The sequence below is a fragment of the Oxyura jamaicensis genome, chromosome 2 (genome assembly GCF_011077185.1).
Source record: "Oxyura jamaicensis isolate SHBP4307 breed ruddy duck chromosome 2, BPBGC_Ojam_1.0, whole genome shotgun sequence".
NCBI lineage: Eukaryota > Metazoa > Chordata > Aves > Anseriformes > Anatidae > Oxyura > Oxyura jamaicensis.
Genome location: NC_048894.1, coordinates 41,379,463 through 41,402,149, shown reverse-complemented (window position 1 = coordinate 41,402,149; position 22,687 = coordinate 41,379,463). Strand labels below are relative to the sequence as shown.

Sequence of the window (22,687 nt, the reverse complement as noted above, 5' to 3'; positions counted from 1 at the left end):
GATAAAGAGCAGTGAAGCTGATAATGTATTTGCTAGTGCTTTCTTTCTGTCTGATACAGTTCAGATGAAATACTTCATGCTCTTTTGTTTGCTTCATGCTATGTTTTAAGCACTCGTCTTGAAGGACATCAGTATTTTACATAATGAACCAATCTTGTACGTGATCCTGGAGAATTTTCTTAAAAAAAAAAGCCTTTTTTTTTTTTGGTGTAGTAAAAGTTCACTGGGTAAATTATTGTTAAGGTAATTATAAAGTGAAGTTGTGATTTACACCACTACTCTTGTCTGTTCCGCTTTTCTATCAGTGTCAGAAAAACACTTTTTTTTAAAAAAAAAAAATTTTTTTTGAAATCAGGCCTCAGTAGTTTGCACTGAAGAACCTCTGTGTAGTAAAAAAGCTTTTTAGGAACGGCTGGTCCCAAACTCATGGATTTTTTTTTACATGTTCTTTGTCTTCATGTGCCTGGTTGAGTAGAAGGTTTGTAGTAATTGATATTTTTTTCTGTAGTTTTTTGAACTATTGATCCAACATAAGTATTTGTATTATACACCTTTTTTCCTTTTTTTTCTCTCAATAAAAACTTTGCCAACAACTTCTAAAAAAAAGTCAACAAACCACTGTGGTTTGAAAAGTAAGAGGTATGAATATGGAATAAAGATACAAGGTAAGATTTATAACGTAAAGCACTATGAACAATTATTTTCCATATTTATTGAGTTTTCTTACCCTACATGTTTGGAAACTTGTTATATATCTTTATTTTTCAAATCTTGGTTTAGTCGTTCTCTTGCATAGCTATGATGAAATTTGCAAAAATACCTACGGATATAAAGCTGCTTTATTTTGGGTTTTGGAATAATTATTGCTGAAAATTTTGACATTTGAAATTAAGAAAAAAAAAATGACAACATTCTGACTTAAAACACTGGGAAGAATTTCAAGCAGTTGTTCCTGAAATAAAAACTTCGTGAGGTATGGACAACCTAATTCATCTTAGGCGAGGCTCCAGCAGTTCCACAACAAAGCAATTTGTCATTTTTCCATGGTGTCAGACAATTCAGTGTTTCTGCCATGTTGTTCAATGCTTTGCTGAAGCCAGCTATCTTATACTTTGTTTTCTTTCCACTGAAATGTACTTATGGCCTCCTTTTTCATCCCAGTTGTGTCACATTGTGAATGTTTCTGAAACTAAGTGTGTGCTCTGTGTCCTTGCTTATGGAACTATGCAGCATAGATCTTCTACAGCCACAGCAAAATCTGTTTTATAAATAGTTTAAGGCAAGTATAGAAACTGATAAGGAGGCAATGTGAAAGGTCAGTAGATGATGCTTAAGAAGTTTAGTTACCTTGCCTGACAAATATAGCACAGAATCCATTCCTGAAGGAAATCCTAGCAAGATAATAATTATGAGTTTCTTACCTCTATTTTTATTTTTCCTTGTCTTCTATAGACATTGTTGTTTATGTGAGAATAGGTGCAGATTTAAGGATGAGAGATATTTAATAGAGTTATTGTGTTCAGTTCTAAAAGGTTAAAATTTGCTGACATAACACAGAGTACAAAGGACCTAAACCATTAGTTATAGTAGTAGTAATTATCTCACATACCACCTTTCATTTCAAGGTGGTCAATATTATATTTCTGTGTCCTGGCTAGGAAATAGTGGAAAGAAAAAAATTAGTTTGTGAGAGGTGAACAAACAGACCAGTGGAAGCTGAGTTTTCTGGGTTCCAAGCCAAATCAAAGCCCCAAAATAATAGTAGTTTTAAGTAATAATTAAAGTATCTTTTTAATATTTTCCTTTAAAGATATGAGAATAACCAAATATGAATATGGTTGCTTTTTTTTTTCTTTCTTTTTTCTTTTTTTCTTTTTTTGATATCTAGATTTGAAAAATGTAGATATTACTTTGGGTATGTACAAAAAAACTCAAAATAAGTTACTTCTAGTTCTTTGGAAATATGTATTTGAGTACATGGACATCAGCCATTATTAGCATATTTACTACATATATCCTGACATACTGTTAACTTAAAAATAATGCTTAGAAACCCTTGATAAGTATGTTCACGTATTATTTGGCATATAAACAGACTAACTTTTTTCCTTACTGCCAGATTTTCTTAGCTTAAAATACCAACATACCAAAAACAAATCAGGTAAAAACCTGCACTTTGCACAACAAAGTATGTTTTTCTTTAGAATGTTTAGTTGCCCTCCAAAACAATATAGAATGATGAATATTGAGATCAGCTTTATTAGGAATAAATTCTTTACTGTGAGGGTGGTGAGGCACAGGCCCTGGAACAGGTTTTCCAAGGAAGCTGTGGATGCCCCATCCCTGGAGGTGTTCAAGGCCAGGCTGGATGGGGCTTTGGGCAACCTGGTCTAATGGGAGGTGACCCTGTCCATCGCAGGGGGGTTGGAACAAGGTCATCTGTAAGGTCCCTTCCAACCCAAATCTTTCTATAATTCTATGATTTTGAATGTGGGAGATAAAACTGTAAAATTTACAATTTCAATCTGTCAACATATATATAACAATATAAGAATCATTTCTACCTCTTGCTACTCTTGGCAGCCAGGTAGTCTATCATGTCTGCCTGTTTTTAATGTATTCTCAGAGTACCTTCCTTTTCTTCATTTCTGCATTTCTAGTTTGTGCACCTGGCATACATGTACTGTCACAGTCCTTCTCTATAGCAGTATTTTATAAACTCTATTCTTTGGGAAGTAAAGCTTATTTTCACTTTTGTATTAGTAATGTCATTTGAGTGTATATTTTATTTTATAATCCTTAGACACAAATCCATATATATTCAGATAAAATTTCCAACTGTGCTGTACTGGTAGACTAAGATGCCTAGGTAATGGAAAAGTATGTACAATTTTTTTTTTTTTTTACTTTTATTTTTTAAGATAGTGCAGTCTAGAAGAGTTACTGTATATCTAGCTTCTGTTAGGGCTAATGGGGTGTCAGAACTCATGCCTTACCAGTGTTTTGTCTAGGCTGGTCCATTTGGGTTACCACTAGTTGAGTGCTATGTCTTAATGTTCAAATGCACAAGAATGTTTATGAGCAACATAAGATTTTTCTCTCTGAATTTTTCTGGTTTCACACTTGAACTGGTGAATCTTCCCCTAATCCAGCATGCTAGAAGCATGCCACATAGGCCCCAGAATGAGTCATTTTACGTTTACATACGATTTCGAGCTGCAGGTCTTTGGACCTAGATTTGCAGATATCAAGGTTTTGTATCTCTAGTGGACTTGGATGTCACTGCTAGGAGCCATACTCTGATTGTTCTGCTTGATTGCAGCCTATGCTAAGAAGCCTGGCTTTATCTCTTGCAGGAGCAGATCAACTATTTATTGGGTAGAAATAGTGAAAGAAGCAATATAACAGTTTTCAGACAGGTCAGCATCTAAACTGAAGAGCCTGGCCAGACCTGAAATGTCTGTGCAGTTTTCTGTCTTCCATCCACAGCATGAATAATCTACCTTCATAGATATTTAGACAATTAAAATATTTTTAGATTATTAAAATATTCTATTATGTCCTTTCAAGATTGGTTTAGAAACATCAGCAGTGTAAGTCTACTGATAAGCTGACACTTTTTTGTATGTCGCTACTATGATGAAGACCCTAATGTAAATAACTATGATACGTTTCCTAGGAATTCCTGTAAATACAGAGCATATTACTGCTTTCACTCTTCTTTATCCACAAGAATCAAATTTGCTTATCTCAATCTGTTTCTTCATTCATGGGGATGTGTGGCCAAAAGAGGAAGAATTAAAGCTCATGGTTTACAAATCCATACTTTTGTAGTCACCCTGCAGGCTACAATAATCCTTGTGATTAAAAGCTGCCATTGATTTCCTCAATTTTTTAGAAAAGAGGACAGGCTCACAGCTATGTGAAAGGCAAAGAAGGACAAAATGATGTAACTGTTTTTACCAAGTCATCTACTCCCACATCCAAATTCAGTTTTGCACTGTTGGCAATTTGATCCTGCTAATAAGTACATTGGTAGTTTCCAAGCATCACCACATGCATTACAAAGTAGTACTTAATCAGCAATTCAATTTTAATTCATCTATTTTTCTTGTTAACTCAGACACAGAAACAAAAATGGGAACAATGTTCATTTTAATTTCCCTTTTCTGAGTAGCTGGATGTGTCTTTTATTTGTTCAATTCAGACAATCAATGAATAAAGATTTTTCTTAAAAAAGCTATCTATGAAGGTAGTAGGTGTTTTTTATATTGGCTGAAGCAAATAGAGTGTTTCATTATACATCACTAGACTGCAACAGGGTATTAGTGTTGCAGCAATACAGTCCAATCATTACATTAAGTTAGAATACTCTATTTATTGAAAAAAAAAAGTGTGATAGTTCCCATATGTGCACCACTGCGTACAATTCCCATTGCTTTGAAAATAAGTGAGGACTGAGGAATGTCATGGAAGTTTAACATTCCACAAGCTGTTTTTTTCATCCATCTTTCACTCTGTTGATTTTATTCTGACAGTTCTCTGTTTTGGAATTTAAGTAGCAGGTACTGGAATTAAAGTTTAAATGCTAGAAGTTACTGCTTTTAAGGGCAAACCCATAATACATTTAATTTCACTTCAATTATTAGTGTGTCAAAGTGCTTCAATACAATCACAGAAATAAGGCAAGAAGAGTTGTCAGAAATTCTTGTTTCCAAGAATCTCCGAGCCTCAGAGCTGCGTGTCACTTCTGACTGGTATTTGACCATTCATTCATAAAAATGTTTAGCAATAGAAACATCTCTGTGTCTCTATCCCATGGTAGGGAACAGTTTGGAAACAGCAGAAGTGTAGAAACAGAAACCGTCTTTACTTTCAGTGATTGAGTGTCTGAGTCAGTCTTTTACGCCTTACAAAGATAACGTGTGGAGCACTATGAGGAGTCCTGAAGCACTAGCAGAAGGTAATTGGAAAACCTGTGCATACCCATAGCACAGTACAATGTGCTGTGTACTGTATCTGCAGTTTGTCTGATATTTTCTTCAGAAAATGTTGGTCTCACATTGTATGGTTGACAGAATAGACGTGTTATGTATGTCTTGTTTCCAGGAAATATGCATGTGTGTATATGGCATGTATACAACACCTGAAATTGTCAGATCCACTCTTAACTGTTATATAATTGCTCTGAGAGCAGTAAATCCAGCATGTCTTCAGAATATTAGATTTGTAGAGCACATTCAAACTTGTTATGTAGAGTATGAATACTTCTCTCTGCAGGACCCCAAGTAGATGCAGTGGTTAAGTCCTTCCTTTGTGCTTTGTGATCTTAAATTCCAACCTAAATTTTACTTGTTGCACCTTAAGCTGCTTACTTTTTGTCTTCTTCACAGTGGAAATATGTGGGACTTATTTCTTAACTCTTATATCTCTCCTTTGTCATTGTTTTAATTTGGACTGAATAATCAAATTCCATCAGTCTTTGTAAGTCATGTCTTCTAGACCTCTGATTATTCTCACATCTCTCCTTTGAGTGCTCTCCAAAGTGTAATCAAAACTGGATTTAGTTATGCCAACTGAGAATCTTATTGGTACTGAGAAGAAGGATTACACAGCTCTTAGAGATGATTTTCCTCTTCTCATATCACAATGTATTTACTTTTTCATAGCAGCATGCTATTGTTCAGTCATGCTCTATTTCTGATCCACCAAAGTCCCCAAACCTTTTCCTGTAGATATGATGTCTTACTAGTCCTTCCCCAAGTCTGTATGCTTGTACAGTTGTTTGTGCTCATAGAGCTTTGTATTTTCCCTCTTAATCCCCCCCCCCCCCCCCCCCCCAGTTTCTACAGTTTCTCAAACCTGTATTCAAAATCTGTCACTTGCATTGATGCACCTTTGTGTATGGTATGTATGCTGTAATATGACATATATGCATATATTGCAATCTATGCATGTTTAATAGACATTGCGTCTACGCCTTTATGCAAATTATCATTGGAATGCAGTGACTGTACTGAGCATGTTTGGACCAAGCTCAAAAAAGATCCAGAAAATTGTGCTCACTACCCATTTTCAGTATAACAAACCCTCAAAGTGGTGACCAAGTTGAGCACAATTTTTCTTGTCTGTTGTACAACCAGCTGTATTATGATGGTTTTCTTTAGCTTACGCTTCCCTCACTTTCCTGTAAGATACGATGAAAAATATTGTCAAAAGCCTTACAACATTACAACAACATTGCAAATAACATATACTTCTTATTGCCAGTGCACAAGAGCTGTTACCCTATTACTGAAAGAAATAAATTAAAATATGGTGGTTTTGATCCCCTTTTTTTCCTTTCCCTGAGCTCATCATGATTTACAGGTTATTGTTAACAATTTATCATTTGAGTGTGTAGTTCGGTATTGACAACGTTTGATCCTTCTCTCCCTTTACCCTGCTTTCTTTGTCATAGAATAGGAAAGCTCTCTCTCTTCAGTAATTGTGCACTGCCTGTTTAGAGCACAGAAAGCATGTCCATCTGCCATGACTAGACTGCTCTAAGTAAGCTTTAGAGGCTGCCATACTGTGCTATGCTGTGGTAACTGCTGTTGTGACAGCTTAGACATAAGTCCGTTGCTGAAATATAAAATTCTTGTCCCAACTGAATTTAAAGTGAAAATCCTGATGAGCCATCTTTTAAAAGTTAAGTTATAGTGTTGGAAATAGAACAAAAGATAGGGAAATAATTGAAGCAGACCATTACACAGGCAATGGTATAGCCAGTGCTCAGGGATGCATGAGTAAGGGTTAAGGAGTAAGGGTTTTCAGACTGTACCCATTTTGATGTGTCCCAGTAAGGTCAAAATTCTCCATGAGAAAGACTGGGGAAGAACATTGTCTTAGATAAAGGCTGAATGACCTTTAACACGTGGTAAGAAAAAAATGATTTAGAAATGTATTATTATTACTTCCTGACATTACCTTAGTATTAAAGATTATATATATATTTTTAATCTGATCTGTTTATATAATTTATATCATAATCTTTATCACACTTTGCTTTGAAAAAAGTAAAACAAAAACTTGAATTTATTTATGCACAACAGCAGCAGTATGAGAGGACTTGGAACAATATAGAGAAAGATCATAAAAACAGTCTGATTTCAAAAATCGTTGCATTAAAATAGAAGCAATAACAGGGTTCAAGTATCTCTGTTCTTTCCAGAAAGGCTATAAACAAAGAGAGCAGCAGAGGTAGAATTTTATATTCATTAAAGAACCCCTTGCTACAGGCAAGCTTCAGCACTTAAATGTGACAGGTAAATAATTTATATTCCATGTTTTGATTTTCTTGGCTGTGCTTTGGTAATGCCAATCAGCATTTGGTCAGTTCAGCCTTGGTGAGTCTTTTTGGCATCCCATCACATCTCATTACATCAAGTTTGCTTGGTATTTAACTACCATCTTGACTGTTGTGCAGGTTTTGTCCAGAAGTCACCTCCTTATTATTATGTAAGATGGAAGAGAATAAATCTCCCACTGCTTATATGTGGGATCCATACTCTCCTTGTCCAGTCATTTATTTTTATGTTGTTCAGTTTCATGTTCTGGCATTTTTTTTTTATTATTTTTGTTTTATTTTTTTTCTTTTTAGTGCTGGTTATGAAAAGACCTTCATCCAAAACTAAGATTTTTTTTTTTTTTTTTTTTTTTATGTAAAGGCCCAAAATAATTAGGCTATTTTAAGAATTTGACAAGTTTTGCTCTAAATTTAGAATCAGTGGCTGAACCTGGCACCATCTAGTTCTGGACTAACAGCTATGTGGGAACTAAATGTACATTTTTATGTGTTTGTGGATATACAAGTCATTCTTTCACGTTTTCTAATGGATGCTATATAGGGACAGTATGTAACATTTCCTTTTTGCTCTTTGTTGTCAGAAGCATTATGAGAAGTTGAGTCTTCTTAGCAGCACCAGTGGAACACCTAGTTGCACAACTGAATTTTCAGAAAACATTGACATCCCAGCTGAAAGTTTTCAATCTGCATGTGGAAAAGATGAGGAAAGAACATATGAAGAAATCCTGACAGAGAACAACAGCACTTTAGAAAACTCTGAGAAAGGTATTAATTAGCAAAAGAAAAATCAGGAGTGCTATAATGCTGCTCAGAGGTGGATTAAAAGTTATTTTGCTTTCATTTTTATGTGCAGATACATTCTCAGAATTAGATGATGAGCTGGACGTATTGGACAATTCAAGTAACTCCAGTCCAAGTCATTTGAAAGAATCTGCTTTTGGTAAGATCCCTTAAGAAGGAAGGGGTACAGTACTTTCTAACAGTTAAGTTGTCATGTATTCTAAAATAGTTGGGTATTTCATAATTCATTGCAAGTTCACCATCTGTTGTGGGTCCTAAGTAATACAAAATTAAAATAGCTGTGCCTCTGCGGCACCCATTTCCAGGGTAATATATTTTCTATTTCTATATTCTACATTTTCTTTATGTAGTTTATCCCTATATGTTCAAGGAATGGCTGTGGAAACTGGAAAGTTATTGAGCAACTTGACAAAGAAGATGATTTTAGATTTGAGCATAAGGTAACTGAAGTTGATAAGAAACAGAAGGCAGACAGCATGAGAACTTTTATCTCAATAACAGGAATTACATGCATATGAATAAACGGAGTGCACTGTTAGAGGGTGTAAAAAAGAAAGCTGGTAGAGGCAAGCATTAGCTGTGTAGGTGAGTTCATTGAAAGGAACTGCAGGAATGCTTAATAACTAGATTAAAATTAGGAACGTATTATATGACAAAACACAGCAATCATGCTACCTTTAGTTATTTATGGCAATCAGTTAGGAAGGCATCAGCTATGTTGGGTGTTAAGTAATAGTTTTTGTATTATATCCAAATATGAAAAGAAAAAAGATGTGACATCAATAATCACTATAGGCTGCCTGCTAAAATATGATCTATGGTGATCTAAGTATTAAATGGGATGGTATTCTGATTACATTAGAGGAAAAGAACATTTTATACTAGAAAAAGAGTAATATTAGAACTAAAGAAACTCAAGATTTTTGTTTATACTATGAAGTTCTGACAGAAAATCTGTGGATCTTTTAAAATGTCCTTTTTAAATGTGAAGGTAATAAGATTAACACATTTTATTGGTGCAAGGTTCCAGGCTTCAAAACCATAAGGTAATATTACTTAATCTGTTCGTAGTGCTATTTGCTAGCTAGATTTCCTTCAGACTTTGTTTCAGGTACTGAAAAATATGACTTCTGTTAATTAAACTGTCTAGCCATTAGTGCAGAGCAACTAACTGATTTGATAATTCTATTTATAATCTATTAAAATAATTTGCTATTTATAATTGGATAGCCTGCCATTCCACAGACTGGATGACCAGCCAGCCTCTTACCAACATTTTATTTTATTTTTTTTAAATCTTTATTATTATTTTTTTTATTGCTCTATTGTGCTAAGACAGTGACAGGATAAGGTTACCAGGTACAGAGAGGCATAGCCTGCTACTAGGAGGAGATTGCATAGACACAATCCCTTAAGGAACAGCAGCCTCTAGATGAAATATTCTGTTTTGGTGCTTATGTGGAAGAATAATACTTTGTGTGTCACCCAGAAACTGAATTCTTTGTAAGCTAGTTCAGCAATTTTCAAAGACATTGGAAATCTCTGTGGTTTATAACTTGCCACACCTGACGTGTTACTGGTAATGATTTCCTTGTTCATCTTTCTTTATTAAGAACCAAGCACTAACAAATTATCAACTTTTTGTAGTATTTTCTTGCCAGAATTCCATTGATTTAATGAAATGTTTTTGACTAGAAAGATCTAACCCAGTAACTTTAATCAACATTTCCAGAAGTCATTGCACACATTCCTCCCAGCAAATACAGTTTAACTGATGTATAAGAACGTCAAGATTGCTTTCTCAAAAAATTAATAATGTGGTCATACATTCTTAGATCATCTGTAGTTCTGTTTGATGTTGATGTTAGTATTCTGGATCAGTTGTAATGAATACCAGGAGATTTTTTTTTTTCTTTTAATGGAAAAAGAAAAGATAACTTTTTGAAAAATTATTATAAATTCCAGATGTTTGGGTATTGCTTGTGTTATGCTCCATTCATTGCTAATAAATGTCTAACAGTGTATTAATAATTAACTATGGTTTTGTCAAGCACACCAGTATTGCAGGGAAAAATGTGACCAACTTTTATCTAGCTAATTTGGAAACTGCTGTCATGAAAAACAGAATTTAAATTACAGGTGTATTGACTGGGGTTTTGAAGGGGGCTGTCTCATCATGCTGCCATCATAACAATTTCAGAGAAAACAATCTGTAAATATGGAAAAATATTCCTCTAATTTAAAAATGGGTAATAATTTGTAAAAAGATGTCATGTGCTGTGTTACTCAGTTGTACAGAAACTGATATGCAGGTGAGCGTAACAGTGGTTTGCTTCTTTATAGTCCACTGGTTGTAACAAATTTTTAATGATTTTACATAACCTGTGCTTTCTAATTATACTTTTAAGAAAAGGACTGTTGTTCTTAGTCAAGACAATGTAGTTCCACAAGATTAATTTCTTAGCAATTCCTGTGATTGCCAAATGCAGGATATATAGATTCTCGAGTAGTAGTTTCATGCTCCTTGAAATGATTAATTCTACAGGATCAGATTATGCACATTTCAGATGTACAGAGGCAGTAGTCGTAGATGTAATCTTTTTTTTCCCTGAATCTTTATAATTTGAAATGATAGAGATGGACAGAGGATAAGGACACAGTCAAAAAGCAATGAAGAGTAGTAGGATAACAGCTTATTTGCATTTTTCTTATTTTAAAATTAAGGTTCCCAACTACACCTTAGCTTAGTCATATTTATTTATTTATTTATTTATTTACAGTGCAACTGTACCTGCATTTCTACTGGTAAAAACAAATAGCAGGAAAATGTGATCTCTCTTACTGCATGGTAGTTCAGAAGAGCTAGATGTCAGTTGGGTGAATGGGAATTTAAATGTTTACTCTGTCTCTGGGAAACTTTTTGAAAAGATTTTTTTGTTTTCTTGAATCATGTTTACTTACACTTTAGCCGGGACAATGTAGTATCATAAATAATGCTTCTAACAGACAATAAAAGACTAGTTGTCTGCAAAATATGCTATCAGAAGACCCTGTTATTTATATACTTGCCCTCTGACCTTCTTCATAACTAAAAGGTAAATACACAATAGATCCATTTCAGAATTGCTCAGCTCCTAGTTTTTCATGAGGCAAAGAAGACTTAATGTCCTGTCATTGTGCTGGATCTTGCTCACAAGTTTTTCTATTACCTCATACTGTAGTATCTGTGTCCAGTATTTGGAGGAATCTCTGATCTTATATGATGTGTGACCAGTAAGCAAATAAGCTGAGATTCAGGACTCCCTTTTTTTTGCCAAAATTTCTGTAATGTAATTGTAATGTAATAGTATTCAGAGTAACTATATAGGGAAGAGACAACAGATCTGCCAGAATATTCCAGTGAAGTAACTTTAGAAAGGTTTTCTATGTCTGTCTTCAAACTTTTAGAATAACAACTTGTTTACAAATTGACAGAACTTGAGCCTTGTGCAGGTAATGCCCAAAGAAGTCAAAAGTATGAAGTGCAGTAACTGGGAACTTATAAAACTAGGGTACATTCAATAAATGAACTCTTCACGTGTGGTGCTTTTACTCGGGTGGGCAGCTGAGTTCCACCATGGCCACTCTCTCACTCCCCCTCCTCAAAGGGAAGGAGGAGAAAATATGACACAAAGGGCTCAAGATTTGAGATAAAGGGGGAGATCACTCAACAATTAACGTGACGGGTAAAACAGACTCAGAGTAGGGAGATAGTAAGATTTATTGCCTATTACTAACAAGCTAGTGAAGTGAGAAACAAAGGAAAGAAACCAAAAATGCCTTTCCTCCATCTGCCCTCTTCCACCTCCTCCCCCTGAGCACTGCAGGGGAACCAGGGAATGGGGGCTGCAGTCAGTCCCTAACACTTTGTCTCCGCCGCTCCTTCCAGTCACTCTCTTCCTCTGCTCCATGTGGGGTCCCTCCCATGGGATGCCATCCTTCCCAAACTGATCCTGCGTGGGCTGCCCACAGGCAGCAGCTCTTCAAGAACTGCTCCAGATATGGGTCCATACCATGGGGTCCATCCGTCAGGAGCAAACTGCTCCAACCTGGGTCCCCCATGGGCAGGAGCTCCTGCCAGGTAACCTGCTCCTGTGTGGTCTCCTCTCCACACAGGGTCCAGCCTGAGGCCTGCTCCGGTGGGGGTCCTCCACAGGCCGCAGTCTCTGTCGGTGCAGGTCCACCTGCTCCACCGTGGTCTCCTCCACAGGCTGCAGCGAGGAACCCTGCTCCACCGTGGCACTCCATGGGCTGTAGGGGGACAGCCTGCTTCACCATGGTCCTCACCACAGGCCGCAGGGGGCTTCTGCTCCGGCGCCTGGAGCACCTCTCCCCCTCCTTCTTCACTGACATTGGTGCCTACAGGGCTGTTTCTCTCTCTGTCCCAGCTGCTATGTAGCAGCAGGTTTTTTTTCCCTGTCTTAAATATGTTCTCACAGAGGTAAAAACAACATCACTTACTGGCTAGGCTCTGGCCAGCAGCGGGGCCTTTATCTAACATGGGGCAGCTTCTAGATTCTTCTCACAGAAGCCACCCCTATGGCCCCCTGCTACCAAAACCTTGCCATGTAAGCCCCCTACTGCATGTTGTACATAGCAAACAATGGGACTCTGAGTCAGGGTCATCACTTAGCTCCAACTTTGTCTGTTTTTGAGAGCAAAAGCAAACATACTAGGAAATACCCATTCGGTAATGGCACCTGCTGTCTGGAGCTAGTAGTTTCATTCAAAATTTGGGCTTTGGGCAAAATTTGCAGGCAGCTACCTTGTGTCTTGCAAGTTCTATGATCACTGAGATTTTTATTATTATTCAGAGTGGTTGTAGTTGGTGGTGGATTTGATGATTTTAGAAGATAATGCTTCTTCAAGACATTACCCCTAAGACTCAGCCTAAGATACTCTTGCATCTGCTGCATGTGGTTCTTTAGGTTGTATCAAGAAAGTTTCAAGAATTTAGTTGAAAATGATTGTAGCATTAAGAAACTCAGAGTTTGCACAATGAGCTGTCTGTGGACAGAGATCTTAGTGTTTTGTAGGCCTGTTTTTTCCAATTTGCCGTTGTCCAGGGTTCAGATTTCTCTTGAGACCTTAATCTAATGTCTGTGATTTTTTTAAGACTAAACTTGAAAGAGTTTTCAGAGTTTTATATATTTACAGATACCTCTGAAGTGAAAGCTAAAGCAAGACTTTATATCCTTCTAGATTTTTCTGAACTCGTATCACATTGTAAGCTGTTTTCTTGAAATTACATGGTTAGATGCCTGCAACAGAAAAACACTAAACTGTATATTAGAATGCATCTGTTTGATTTGCACTGATGCCAATAAATGCTATGATGTTAAACTCTTAGAAGTTACTTTAATTACATCAGCTATTAAAGGCTAGAGTAGCAGTGAGAAAAAATCTTGATATCTCATTTGATTTATTTTTAAAGTAAATCAAGATTCCTCAAGGAATCTTCATGCTAATGCTAATCAAAATCTTTGGATTTTGTATGTCTTTCACATTCCAACAAAGGTGGGCACAAAACAGAATAGACATAGAGCATTTATGTTTCATTTTCCATGAGATCATCTTGAACTTTAGAAATTCCCTCTTGCAAGACATTTGAACACAGCATACATTGCCTTACTCTTCCCATTCATAGTAGAGGAGTAACAATCGTAAAAGGAAATATTATCCAGCTAAAACCCTGGGCTGGACATCGGGATCTACTATGTGCTTCATGACTTCTGCTAGTTGACTTTCCTAAACATCTGTGTAGTTTCTTACTCCCTGTCTGGCTTACAGTGCTTAAAGTAACTCTTACACAAAAGACTATTACTAGATTCATTAGTGTTTGATGGATGCACATATACACACATGAATATGCGTTATAATGGTATTTAGATGTCTGAGTGTCCTTGTTGAAGAAATTATTCTGATGCATTATTATCTAATATAGAGACTCTCCCCCTTGTAGTTGCTCACAGTAGCAATCTAACAAAATAACAAGATATAAAAATGTGGCTGAAGGGTGTTGGCTGTTGTTTAGTGATGTTCTGCAACATGATTTCTGTTTTATATATATATATATATTTCTTTTCACTTTAACATTAAGAAGTATTCTCCTAATTTTAGCATATGAATCAGTAAATATTATATCTCTGCCACATACAATGAGTGGTGAGACAGACTCTTTGGTGTGAAATACCATGCACTTGCAAATATACTCATAAGCTGTCAGATTTGCAAGTCAAATGTGGTGAGTCATCTAACTGATCAAGAACTTTTGGATATGAGAACTTTACTGATAGAGAGACCATTTCTTTGAAACAGCCAAAGGGTATATTATTTCAGATCCAATTTACTATATAAATTCTTGTAAAGGGGAGCTGTTTTTAAAATTCCAGGAAATAGCTGTGTTCAGTCTTTGTTTTCTAGCCAGCTGTCTTCTGTTACAGATTTTCTCCCATCAATATTACATAAATATAATATATTCTGGGTTTATAGCAGAGTGCCTGAGGCTGTAACTCAAAATCCTTATCCCAAGCAACATGGTTCTGGTTTGGTCAGGGCTTCTACTTTTGTCTGTCTATTATTTTCTCTGCAGCATACACAGGTAAAATATTTATTCCTTTAATAGGTGCAATCATAACTTTTCTTTTAAAAAGCCCTTGCCTGCTTTCTAGGCAGTGGACAATGCATTTTCCTATCTATTTTTAAAAGTCAATTGAAATATCTTTGCACCTATAGGGGACTGGTTTGTTTGCATCAACTGCTCTTACAAAATCTACTTTTGGGCTAACAACTACAGAGTTTCAAAGTCTGTTTTGCTAAGCAGAACATTAGCAAGAAATAAAATAATTTGTTGTTGTTGTTGTTGTTGTTGTTTTTTTTTCTTTCTGTCTATCCATCTGTGTGTCTTCCTTGCAAGCAGACAGGTTTGGCCAAAATAAAAGATACATAACTTGGGGGGAGTTTAAACTGAATTGTGTGTGACAGATGCCAGCCTCCTCCAAGTTTTTTTTTTTAAATTATTATTATTTATTATTATTATTTTAATTCATGTCAGAAGATCTGAAAAAAGTAGGAAAAATAAGGCACTGTATTTCAGAGCACAATTGAAAGGATGTTTGAAAACAAGGAAAAAAATTAAGATTCTCAGAAATGTGTTTGCTCTCTGGAAGTCCTCTGCTGTTGCTCTAGAACTAATATAACTACAGTAGTAATACGAACAGCAGGAAAACTAGTGTAAGATTATGTAATCTTTTTTTTTTTTTTTTTTTTATTAGCTAGTATTTGAGTGACTAGGGGCTTCTGTTGTTTTATGATAATGTTTGTGATGTTACTAGTGTAGAAAATAATCCTATGGATTATTTTCTACATGGGGTTTTGTATCAAAAATATGGGAAAAATGATTTTCCTAACCTATGGTTAGATGAAATATCTTTTGATTTAAGCATACGTTTATTCCTTCCCTTTAAAAAAGCATGCATAGGAGAGAGTGGTCTCATGTCAAAATCAGCATGAAAGGAATGGTTTTGTAGGAATATTTTAAGACTAGTGCTTAAGATGTCTGCTTAAGACAAATGCTTGTATTAAGACAATGCTTTCAAAGTACATAAAAATAAATAGCATCCAATATTACTCCTTCCAATTCATATTTTTTTTTGGCACTAGGCAATACATGATAAAAGTTTGGTTTCAGTTTTATTGCTGATTGGATGTTTGATCAATTGCTGGTCATATACCTGTCTTCAAGGTCTTAAAATCAGTAGGATTATTAAAGAGGAAAGGTATTAGATAAGTAATAGTTTGCAAAGTTAGCTAATAGAATCTTGCTGGTAAAACTTTGGTACAACAGGGTTTAAACAACCTGTCAAAGGTCCTCTGAGAAAGTGTGTAAATATTCTAGCTTCTTACCCAGACTAGAGATATTGTTGTGGCTACAGTGGTAGCAGTAACTGAGGTAGTTACTTAATGCTAATCCAGATATATCTTCTGTGGGCATGCGGTCAGCATGTGTTATATGTTTCTGTGAAATTCTGAAACTATTTAATAAAATGCTCTGCAGGGCTGAGACTAAATTGCAAGTGCATTTTTGACACATCAAACAGCAACTCCATATTCAAATGTGGATTTAGAGTTTATTTACCATTTCTATTTAAAAGCTATTTTGACATCGTATCTGGGAAATAGAAAGTATTATTATATATATATATATATATAACGCAGAGATAATATTTATGCATTTGTTTCAGGTATAATTAAACGAAGTCTCAGTGCTTCTGAAAGACAACCTCAGATTAGGTAGGTATAATTTATGATTTTAATATAGATGATGTAATTGACCATTGTTATGACCCTTATTAGTCAGTCGTTTCACAACAGAACACCTGCACGATTTACCTCCATGAAACATTTCCTTACTCACCATTACAACTTCATTTTGTCTCAGCCAATGACAGTCAGTCTGCCTGAAGATATTATTTGAGAATGTTTGCACACAGAAACTTTGTGAGTAATTTAAGGACTAGCAGTAAAACTGATAAAGATTTAAAAATGAACCTTGCTGTATCAGCTTAAACTGACATAAGTTGGTTAGACAAATTCTGGTTGTGCATTTTTAAGCAGCTCTTTTTCCACAGAAAAATGTGCTTGCATGTTTCATGGTGTAGAGTAATATCATGACCCTTCGAAATCTTCTAGACCTTCTGTATTAACCTAGATATCTATTTCTGAAATTCTGGAGTCATGCTCATTGCTTCCAAAACATAAATAAAACAAACCAAAACATATAGCATGTTTTCCCCTATTCTCTGTCTAAAGGTCTTTCATTTTTTTCTGTAATTAATTAAGAAATGCCTCAAATGCATTCTTGACCAAACATTTTTTCTAATGTCTTTGACACTGCTTCTATCCATAGACTGTTCTTTATAGCTTCATTCCTGCTTTTCTTTCACATGTGAAAAAAGCCAAAAATGACTTGTCTTCATCTGCCTTCTGATTTTTTCCCCTTACCTTTAACTTAATTAGGTAAGCATTTATAATAGTGGCATTGATTCCTCTCCTGTTTCCTTAGTCCATGTTTGATTCAGCTTTTATTTAAAGAGTATTACTGAAACAGTTCTTAGTAAGGTGTTTTAGTGACATCTTCCAAATCACAGTCCCTCAATTTCCTTGACCTGCAATTTATCATTGGCACTATCTGCTTGAAATCATGTTTTTCTGACTCTTCTGACTCCCTTCTTTTCTAATTCTCCTATCTTTTTTGACACTATTCTTAAGTTGAAACTGTTATTTCAAGAAGGTTGCATGTGGCTTTATCACCTAATCACATGCTTTTTTCTTCTGCATCTTGTCTTTGCATGTACTTATTCATCTACCTACAAAATCATGCTGCAAATCATGAACTTAGTATGACTAGCAAGATAGTACATCAGATGTTTTTCCTTCAGTCTATACTAAATTTTTGCTTATCTCTGTAATATCTCTTCATGGCCATGCAGCCATAGAGTTGAGTTCTATATAACTACAAGGAAAATTGTAATTGTCCATACCTCTACTTCTGCCCATCCTGTCCAATACCATGGGATCTGAGCACCTGCTTTAACTTGCACATCTCTCAAACTTCTTGCATTCAGAATGTGTCTAACTGTTCTGCCCGGCATCTCTAAGATATAACCATTCCTATTGATTACTCTGTTAAATCTCCTGCTTGAGTTCATAGCGCTGTCATGCAAGCAACATCACTGGTTTTGATGCATGCTTTCTAGTCACTCAAATGCCCATTCAGAACACTGCTGCAAGGAACATATCTGTAGCCTTACCTTCAACCTGGCTGTTGTCTGTGTGTACGCTTTTGCTAGTACATTGTCTGTAACTTCAGAAACAGTCCTTTATTATTGCTTTCAAAGTTGTTCTTAGCATATCACCATCCTGTCTGTCACTTCCCGCTCACTAGCTTTCCAGCTTTAGCCCCTGCTGAAGTCAGTAATGGCAGACTCCTAATGGTTGAATGCTGAAACAAGCACCTTTGTTTTTAATCCCTCTCTGCCCCGCGCCCAAACATTAGGAAAACTATCTTCTTATCCTTCTTCATAACTTCTCATTGAAACTTTCATTTTCCTCACTGCTTAAAAACTAAGTAAAAATTATTACCAGGGTAGGGTTGGTGAGGCTACTGTCCATCAGGACATCATATTTGTTCTTTCAGTTCGTCATTTGTCTGTATCCATTTGTTGTTGCTTATCTCAGCTAATGAAATCTTCAGGCTGGGACAGTGTATTAAGTATAGCTAGCAATGAAACATATATATTTCTGGGACTGAGATATTGTTCTGCTAATGATCTAATATTATTCTTTTATTTTTTATGTTTACGACTTTGCACATGTAGAGTAAACCAGACTTATAAACACACGGTCATAAACTAGTGAATTGGGACAGGCTTTGTTTAGAGGAAACATGAGAAGGAGTCAGGGAATTCTAGTGTTTTCTCTACAGCATCTGATTCCAAACATAACTAAAACTACTCTCTTTTGTTTTGATTCATTTTATTTTGTTTAGCTTTAATAATAGAGATTATATTGAAGGCCTGGGATCAAGACTGCGACCAGGTAACTTTGTGCCTGTGACAAAATCAAAGTTTAACTGAAATTAAACTTAATAGTTTCCAAGTTTTTAAACCATATTTTCCTATTACATATACAATGTTGCCTCCTTTATTTCCTCATCTTTACTGCCTTTTGATCTGATCTTGTGAGTGCCTCTACTCATGTGCAAGGCCCACATTAAGATAATTGACCAGTGGCAAGGTGGTAGTTTCATAGCCTTCCAGTTGCAGTTCTTTGCAATATGAAAAATCATGGTATTATCTAATAAGTGTATTTTAAAATTATAGAAAAGCAGAGAATTGTATTCCAGACACAAATATGTTGTCTGATAAATCATGGAATTTTTAAAAAATATAAATTCCAATAGTAAATCAGTATGACCTCATTTTAATGTTCATTATCTTAGCTCTGCTTCTACTGGATGCAATGGGAATTACTACTATAAAAGGAGTATTTCTTAGAGCCCTTGTAAATTATGAAGTATTTATACATCATTGATGAAACAAGTTTTACTTTGGTGATACTTTTCTCTACTACTGAGAAGCTTCAGATATTGTAAACTGCTAAGCTGTGACTTCAGAATACTTAACTTTGTCTGAATTTAAATAATAGTTGAAAGAAAAAATATTTTGAGCAGTTGAAATATTGATCATCATAAAAACACGACTATGTGTGTATGCTAACTTATTTCACAGCTGCGTTAGAAATTTTAATTATGCAGTACAAATAATTTTTTTTCCTCAATTTTTCAGAAATTTTCAGGGCTATTTACTAATGAGTGCCATTATAATAGCAACACACACTTTAAACGAACTACCCAGCCATAATGCATCAGAGCTATAGTGATCTGCAGACAAACACATTAGCCTTTGCAAATAATTTTGGTCCTATGGGTAATTTAGGCAATTTTGATATCTTTTGTCAGTAATGTTTTATTCATGAGAAAAACAATGTGTGTAGAAAAACAATGTATAAGGTCTAACCCGAGAAGCAAAGGGCACTTGATGGTGCCTTTAATTCTGGAAGTAGACATATTTTTAAATAAGATGTACTGTTACATTAAATGGTTTGAAGAAAATTTATTGATTTATTGGGATCCTGCAAGGTACTTGAAGGTTTGCTGCTGTTATGCTCCTAAAAGTTTTCATCAAGTCCTCACTGACCTATTCTCACACACCCTTTCATTGTTCAAGTAATGTTATTATCTATTTGAAAACAACAACAAAACAACAACTGTAGAGTTGTCTGGAGTAAACAGATTTTATGGGAACTCCTGAAGTTCCTAGCTGAACTGGGATCTCTAGCTGTCTTTAAAATACATAGACATTATATGTATTTTAAGAATCGAAACTGGTTCACCTACACTGGTAAGTCATATTGTTGTTGACATACTAGAAAAAGAGACAACTCACTCCACCCTGAATAACAGAGAAATCAATGTTAGGTCCTGCTCGGTCTTTTCTGTTTATCATTCTAATCATATTTTTCTTCAGGAAAAAAAAAAATAAAATAAGATAAACACTGTCTAAAAGATGCAAAAGAAAGGAGACATATAGTTGCTTTTATTTTTTAATAAAAGTCATTAACAACAAAGAAGTCAAATACCACAGGACAGGGACCAGTCAAAAAGGTAGTATGTTGAGGAAATAAAGTTTTTATCACTGTCCTAACAAAAACTGAAGATTCCTAGGTTGCAATGGTAAGACCATGCAATTCATTTTAGGATTTGATCTATCAGTGTTGAAACGGTTGGTGGAGAGGTGATGATGAGATGAATAGAGCTAAGTAGAAATTGTTCTTCTCATGGCACATCATGTTTTAGATCATTATAGCATGGCTTCCACTGTCACCTTGAGCAGAAAGACCAAGGTAAATTCTTCCTCAAGTAGCTCAAGGGAAAAGCTCACTTTTTCTCATTGATTATTAAGAGGAGTCTTTGCGAAAAAATGTTAAACTGAATCCCTCTCTCAACCTATCTGCCAAAAGGCATTGCCACAAAAGATCTGACAATAGTAACGATGTCATTATCTTCCTGATCCTACCAGAAATGTGTTTCTGTCATAGAGAATGATATTTTCTATATTTCTTTAGTTTCTGCTAGGTTGCAGCTCAGATCTGGTTAGTCCCTACACACTTCAGTCTGTGAGTGTCTCTCTTTTATCTCTTGTTAAAGGAGTCAGCAAAGAAGTTCAACAGGAAAAAAAATAATAATTCAGTTGTGGGCTAAGTAATTTTAATATTTGTAATTCCTCATCCTTTCAGTGGAATTTTCATTCTTGTTACTAGATAACTTAAAAAAAAAGAAAAAAAAAGTTTGGGTAGATATAAATGTGTACATAAGACTGTGATCTTCAGGGTATTTCTGCGTGAGAAATTTTTAGAATTTGGATTTAAATTAGCCTCTGCAACATAGTTTATTGATAACTGGATTTAAAAGTGATACAGGGCTGCTGGCTGTTCAATACATGGACCTAAGCTTTTTCCTTAGTTTCCAGAACTAATACTCAACTTGGGAAGATAATTTTGTTAACTGGTGCTCTTTAGTGAGACAGTAAGTGTTTTAGAGTGGCAATCTACTGATAAGCTTTTGCTTAGTCTCTGGAAATGATAGCGTGTATGACAAATATACAATATCAAAATTATAATTAATGATTAATTTACCACATAAAAATTAAAAATTAATGAACCTGATTTGGTTTTGGCTCCATACTTTTTCTCAGCATGAGAAGCATGATAGAAGGGAGCACTAAATAAATAACAGCCAAGGTGTTCAGTTTATTTTGTTATATTTAAAATCTGATATTTTGTAAATCTGTACATTTTGAATTACAGATAATATCTATTTGTATGTCCTAATTCTGTTAAATGATCTAAAGCTTGATCAGCAGTATTCTTCTGCTGGTTCATATCACTGGAATTAATCTTCTTCCATAGAACATGAGTTAATTATCATGCCTTTTTTTGTTCACCAAGTAAATTCACAATGCTCTTTAACTAACGAAATATAGTGTAGCTTCTAGGTGTAACTTCCACAAATCAGCACTAAGTTAATTGACTGTTCTTTGTCACTGTTAAATAATGTTCACTTTTTTTAGGTGGTCAAGTGAATTTAGTTTTGATTTTTATCGAGATGCCTATGGCTAGTACTTATTGAATATCTCATTGCATGTGTCAGGAAACAAATCACGTGGATATTAGACCTTATTTTGTAGTAACATAGGGCAGTTTTGCTTCAGAAAAAGAGCACCCAGTCTTTTAGTCACCAGAAGCTACACAAGATAAAGAGTGTATCTACAATAGACAAAAGTATCTGTATCAAATTCTGGATAACAAAGTTCATATCGGATTTAATGGCAGTTTGTAACAAGTCCCAAATAAACTTTCACCTCCAACTTTACTTCAATTTTTGCTCCCAAGAACTAAGTATTTTCACATTATTGATATATTTTTTATCTGATCTTAACAAAGAGCAGTAAATTAAGAGGTTAAAATTACTGTGGCATGAAATTTATTTTGCTGAAGGAAAAGCATAACTTTTCATGCATGACTAATTTCGCAGTTCTTTTGTGAATGAAAAGTATGCATTAGGTACACAGATTTGCTTGACAGAGAATGGTCGTCTCACTTTAGGGGAAGAGAAAGGTTTATACCTACTTACTATTTTTATGAAATAATTCATCTTTTTTCCTCCTTGTCATGATAATTAATTTACACTTATCTAAATAAAATCAACAATAATCCAATAAAAGTGATTTGAGGAAACCAAGTGTTTGAAGTACTGCAGTATACTTAATTCTAAAGTCATATATTTCCTTTGAATTCAAAACTAACTCTATTGTTTACTTTAGAGTTTATACTACAAAATGGATGCTTTTTTTAGAAAAGATCACATTTGGATACATA

At 35.1% G+C, this 22,687-nt stretch overlaps 1 protein-coding gene across 6 annotated transcripts in view; it reads left to right on the top strand.

Moving 5' to 3' along the window:
• Window positions 1-22,687, top strand: part of NEK10 (NIMA related kinase 10) — a 97,116-nt gene that overhangs the window by 55,199 nt on the left and 19,230 nt on the right. For 5 of the 6 annotated variants that reach the window (XR_004747999.1, XM_035316704.1, XM_035316706.1 and 2 more), the window contains exons 27-30: window positions 7,930-8,117; window positions 8,206-8,288; window positions 16,432-16,480; window positions 18,750-18,787. Coding sequence is in view for 5 of the 6 variants with exons in the window: in XM_035316704.1 (XP_035172595.1) it covers window positions 7,930-8,117; window positions 8,206-8,288; window positions 16,432-16,480; window positions 18,750-18,787 (358 nt within the window). In the remaining variant the exon portion in view is untranslated. The remainder of the gene's footprint in view (window positions 1-7,929; window positions 8,118-8,205; window positions 8,289-16,431; window positions 16,481-18,749; window positions 18,788-22,687) is intronic. The other variant, XM_035316707.1, reaches the window with a different exon arrangement.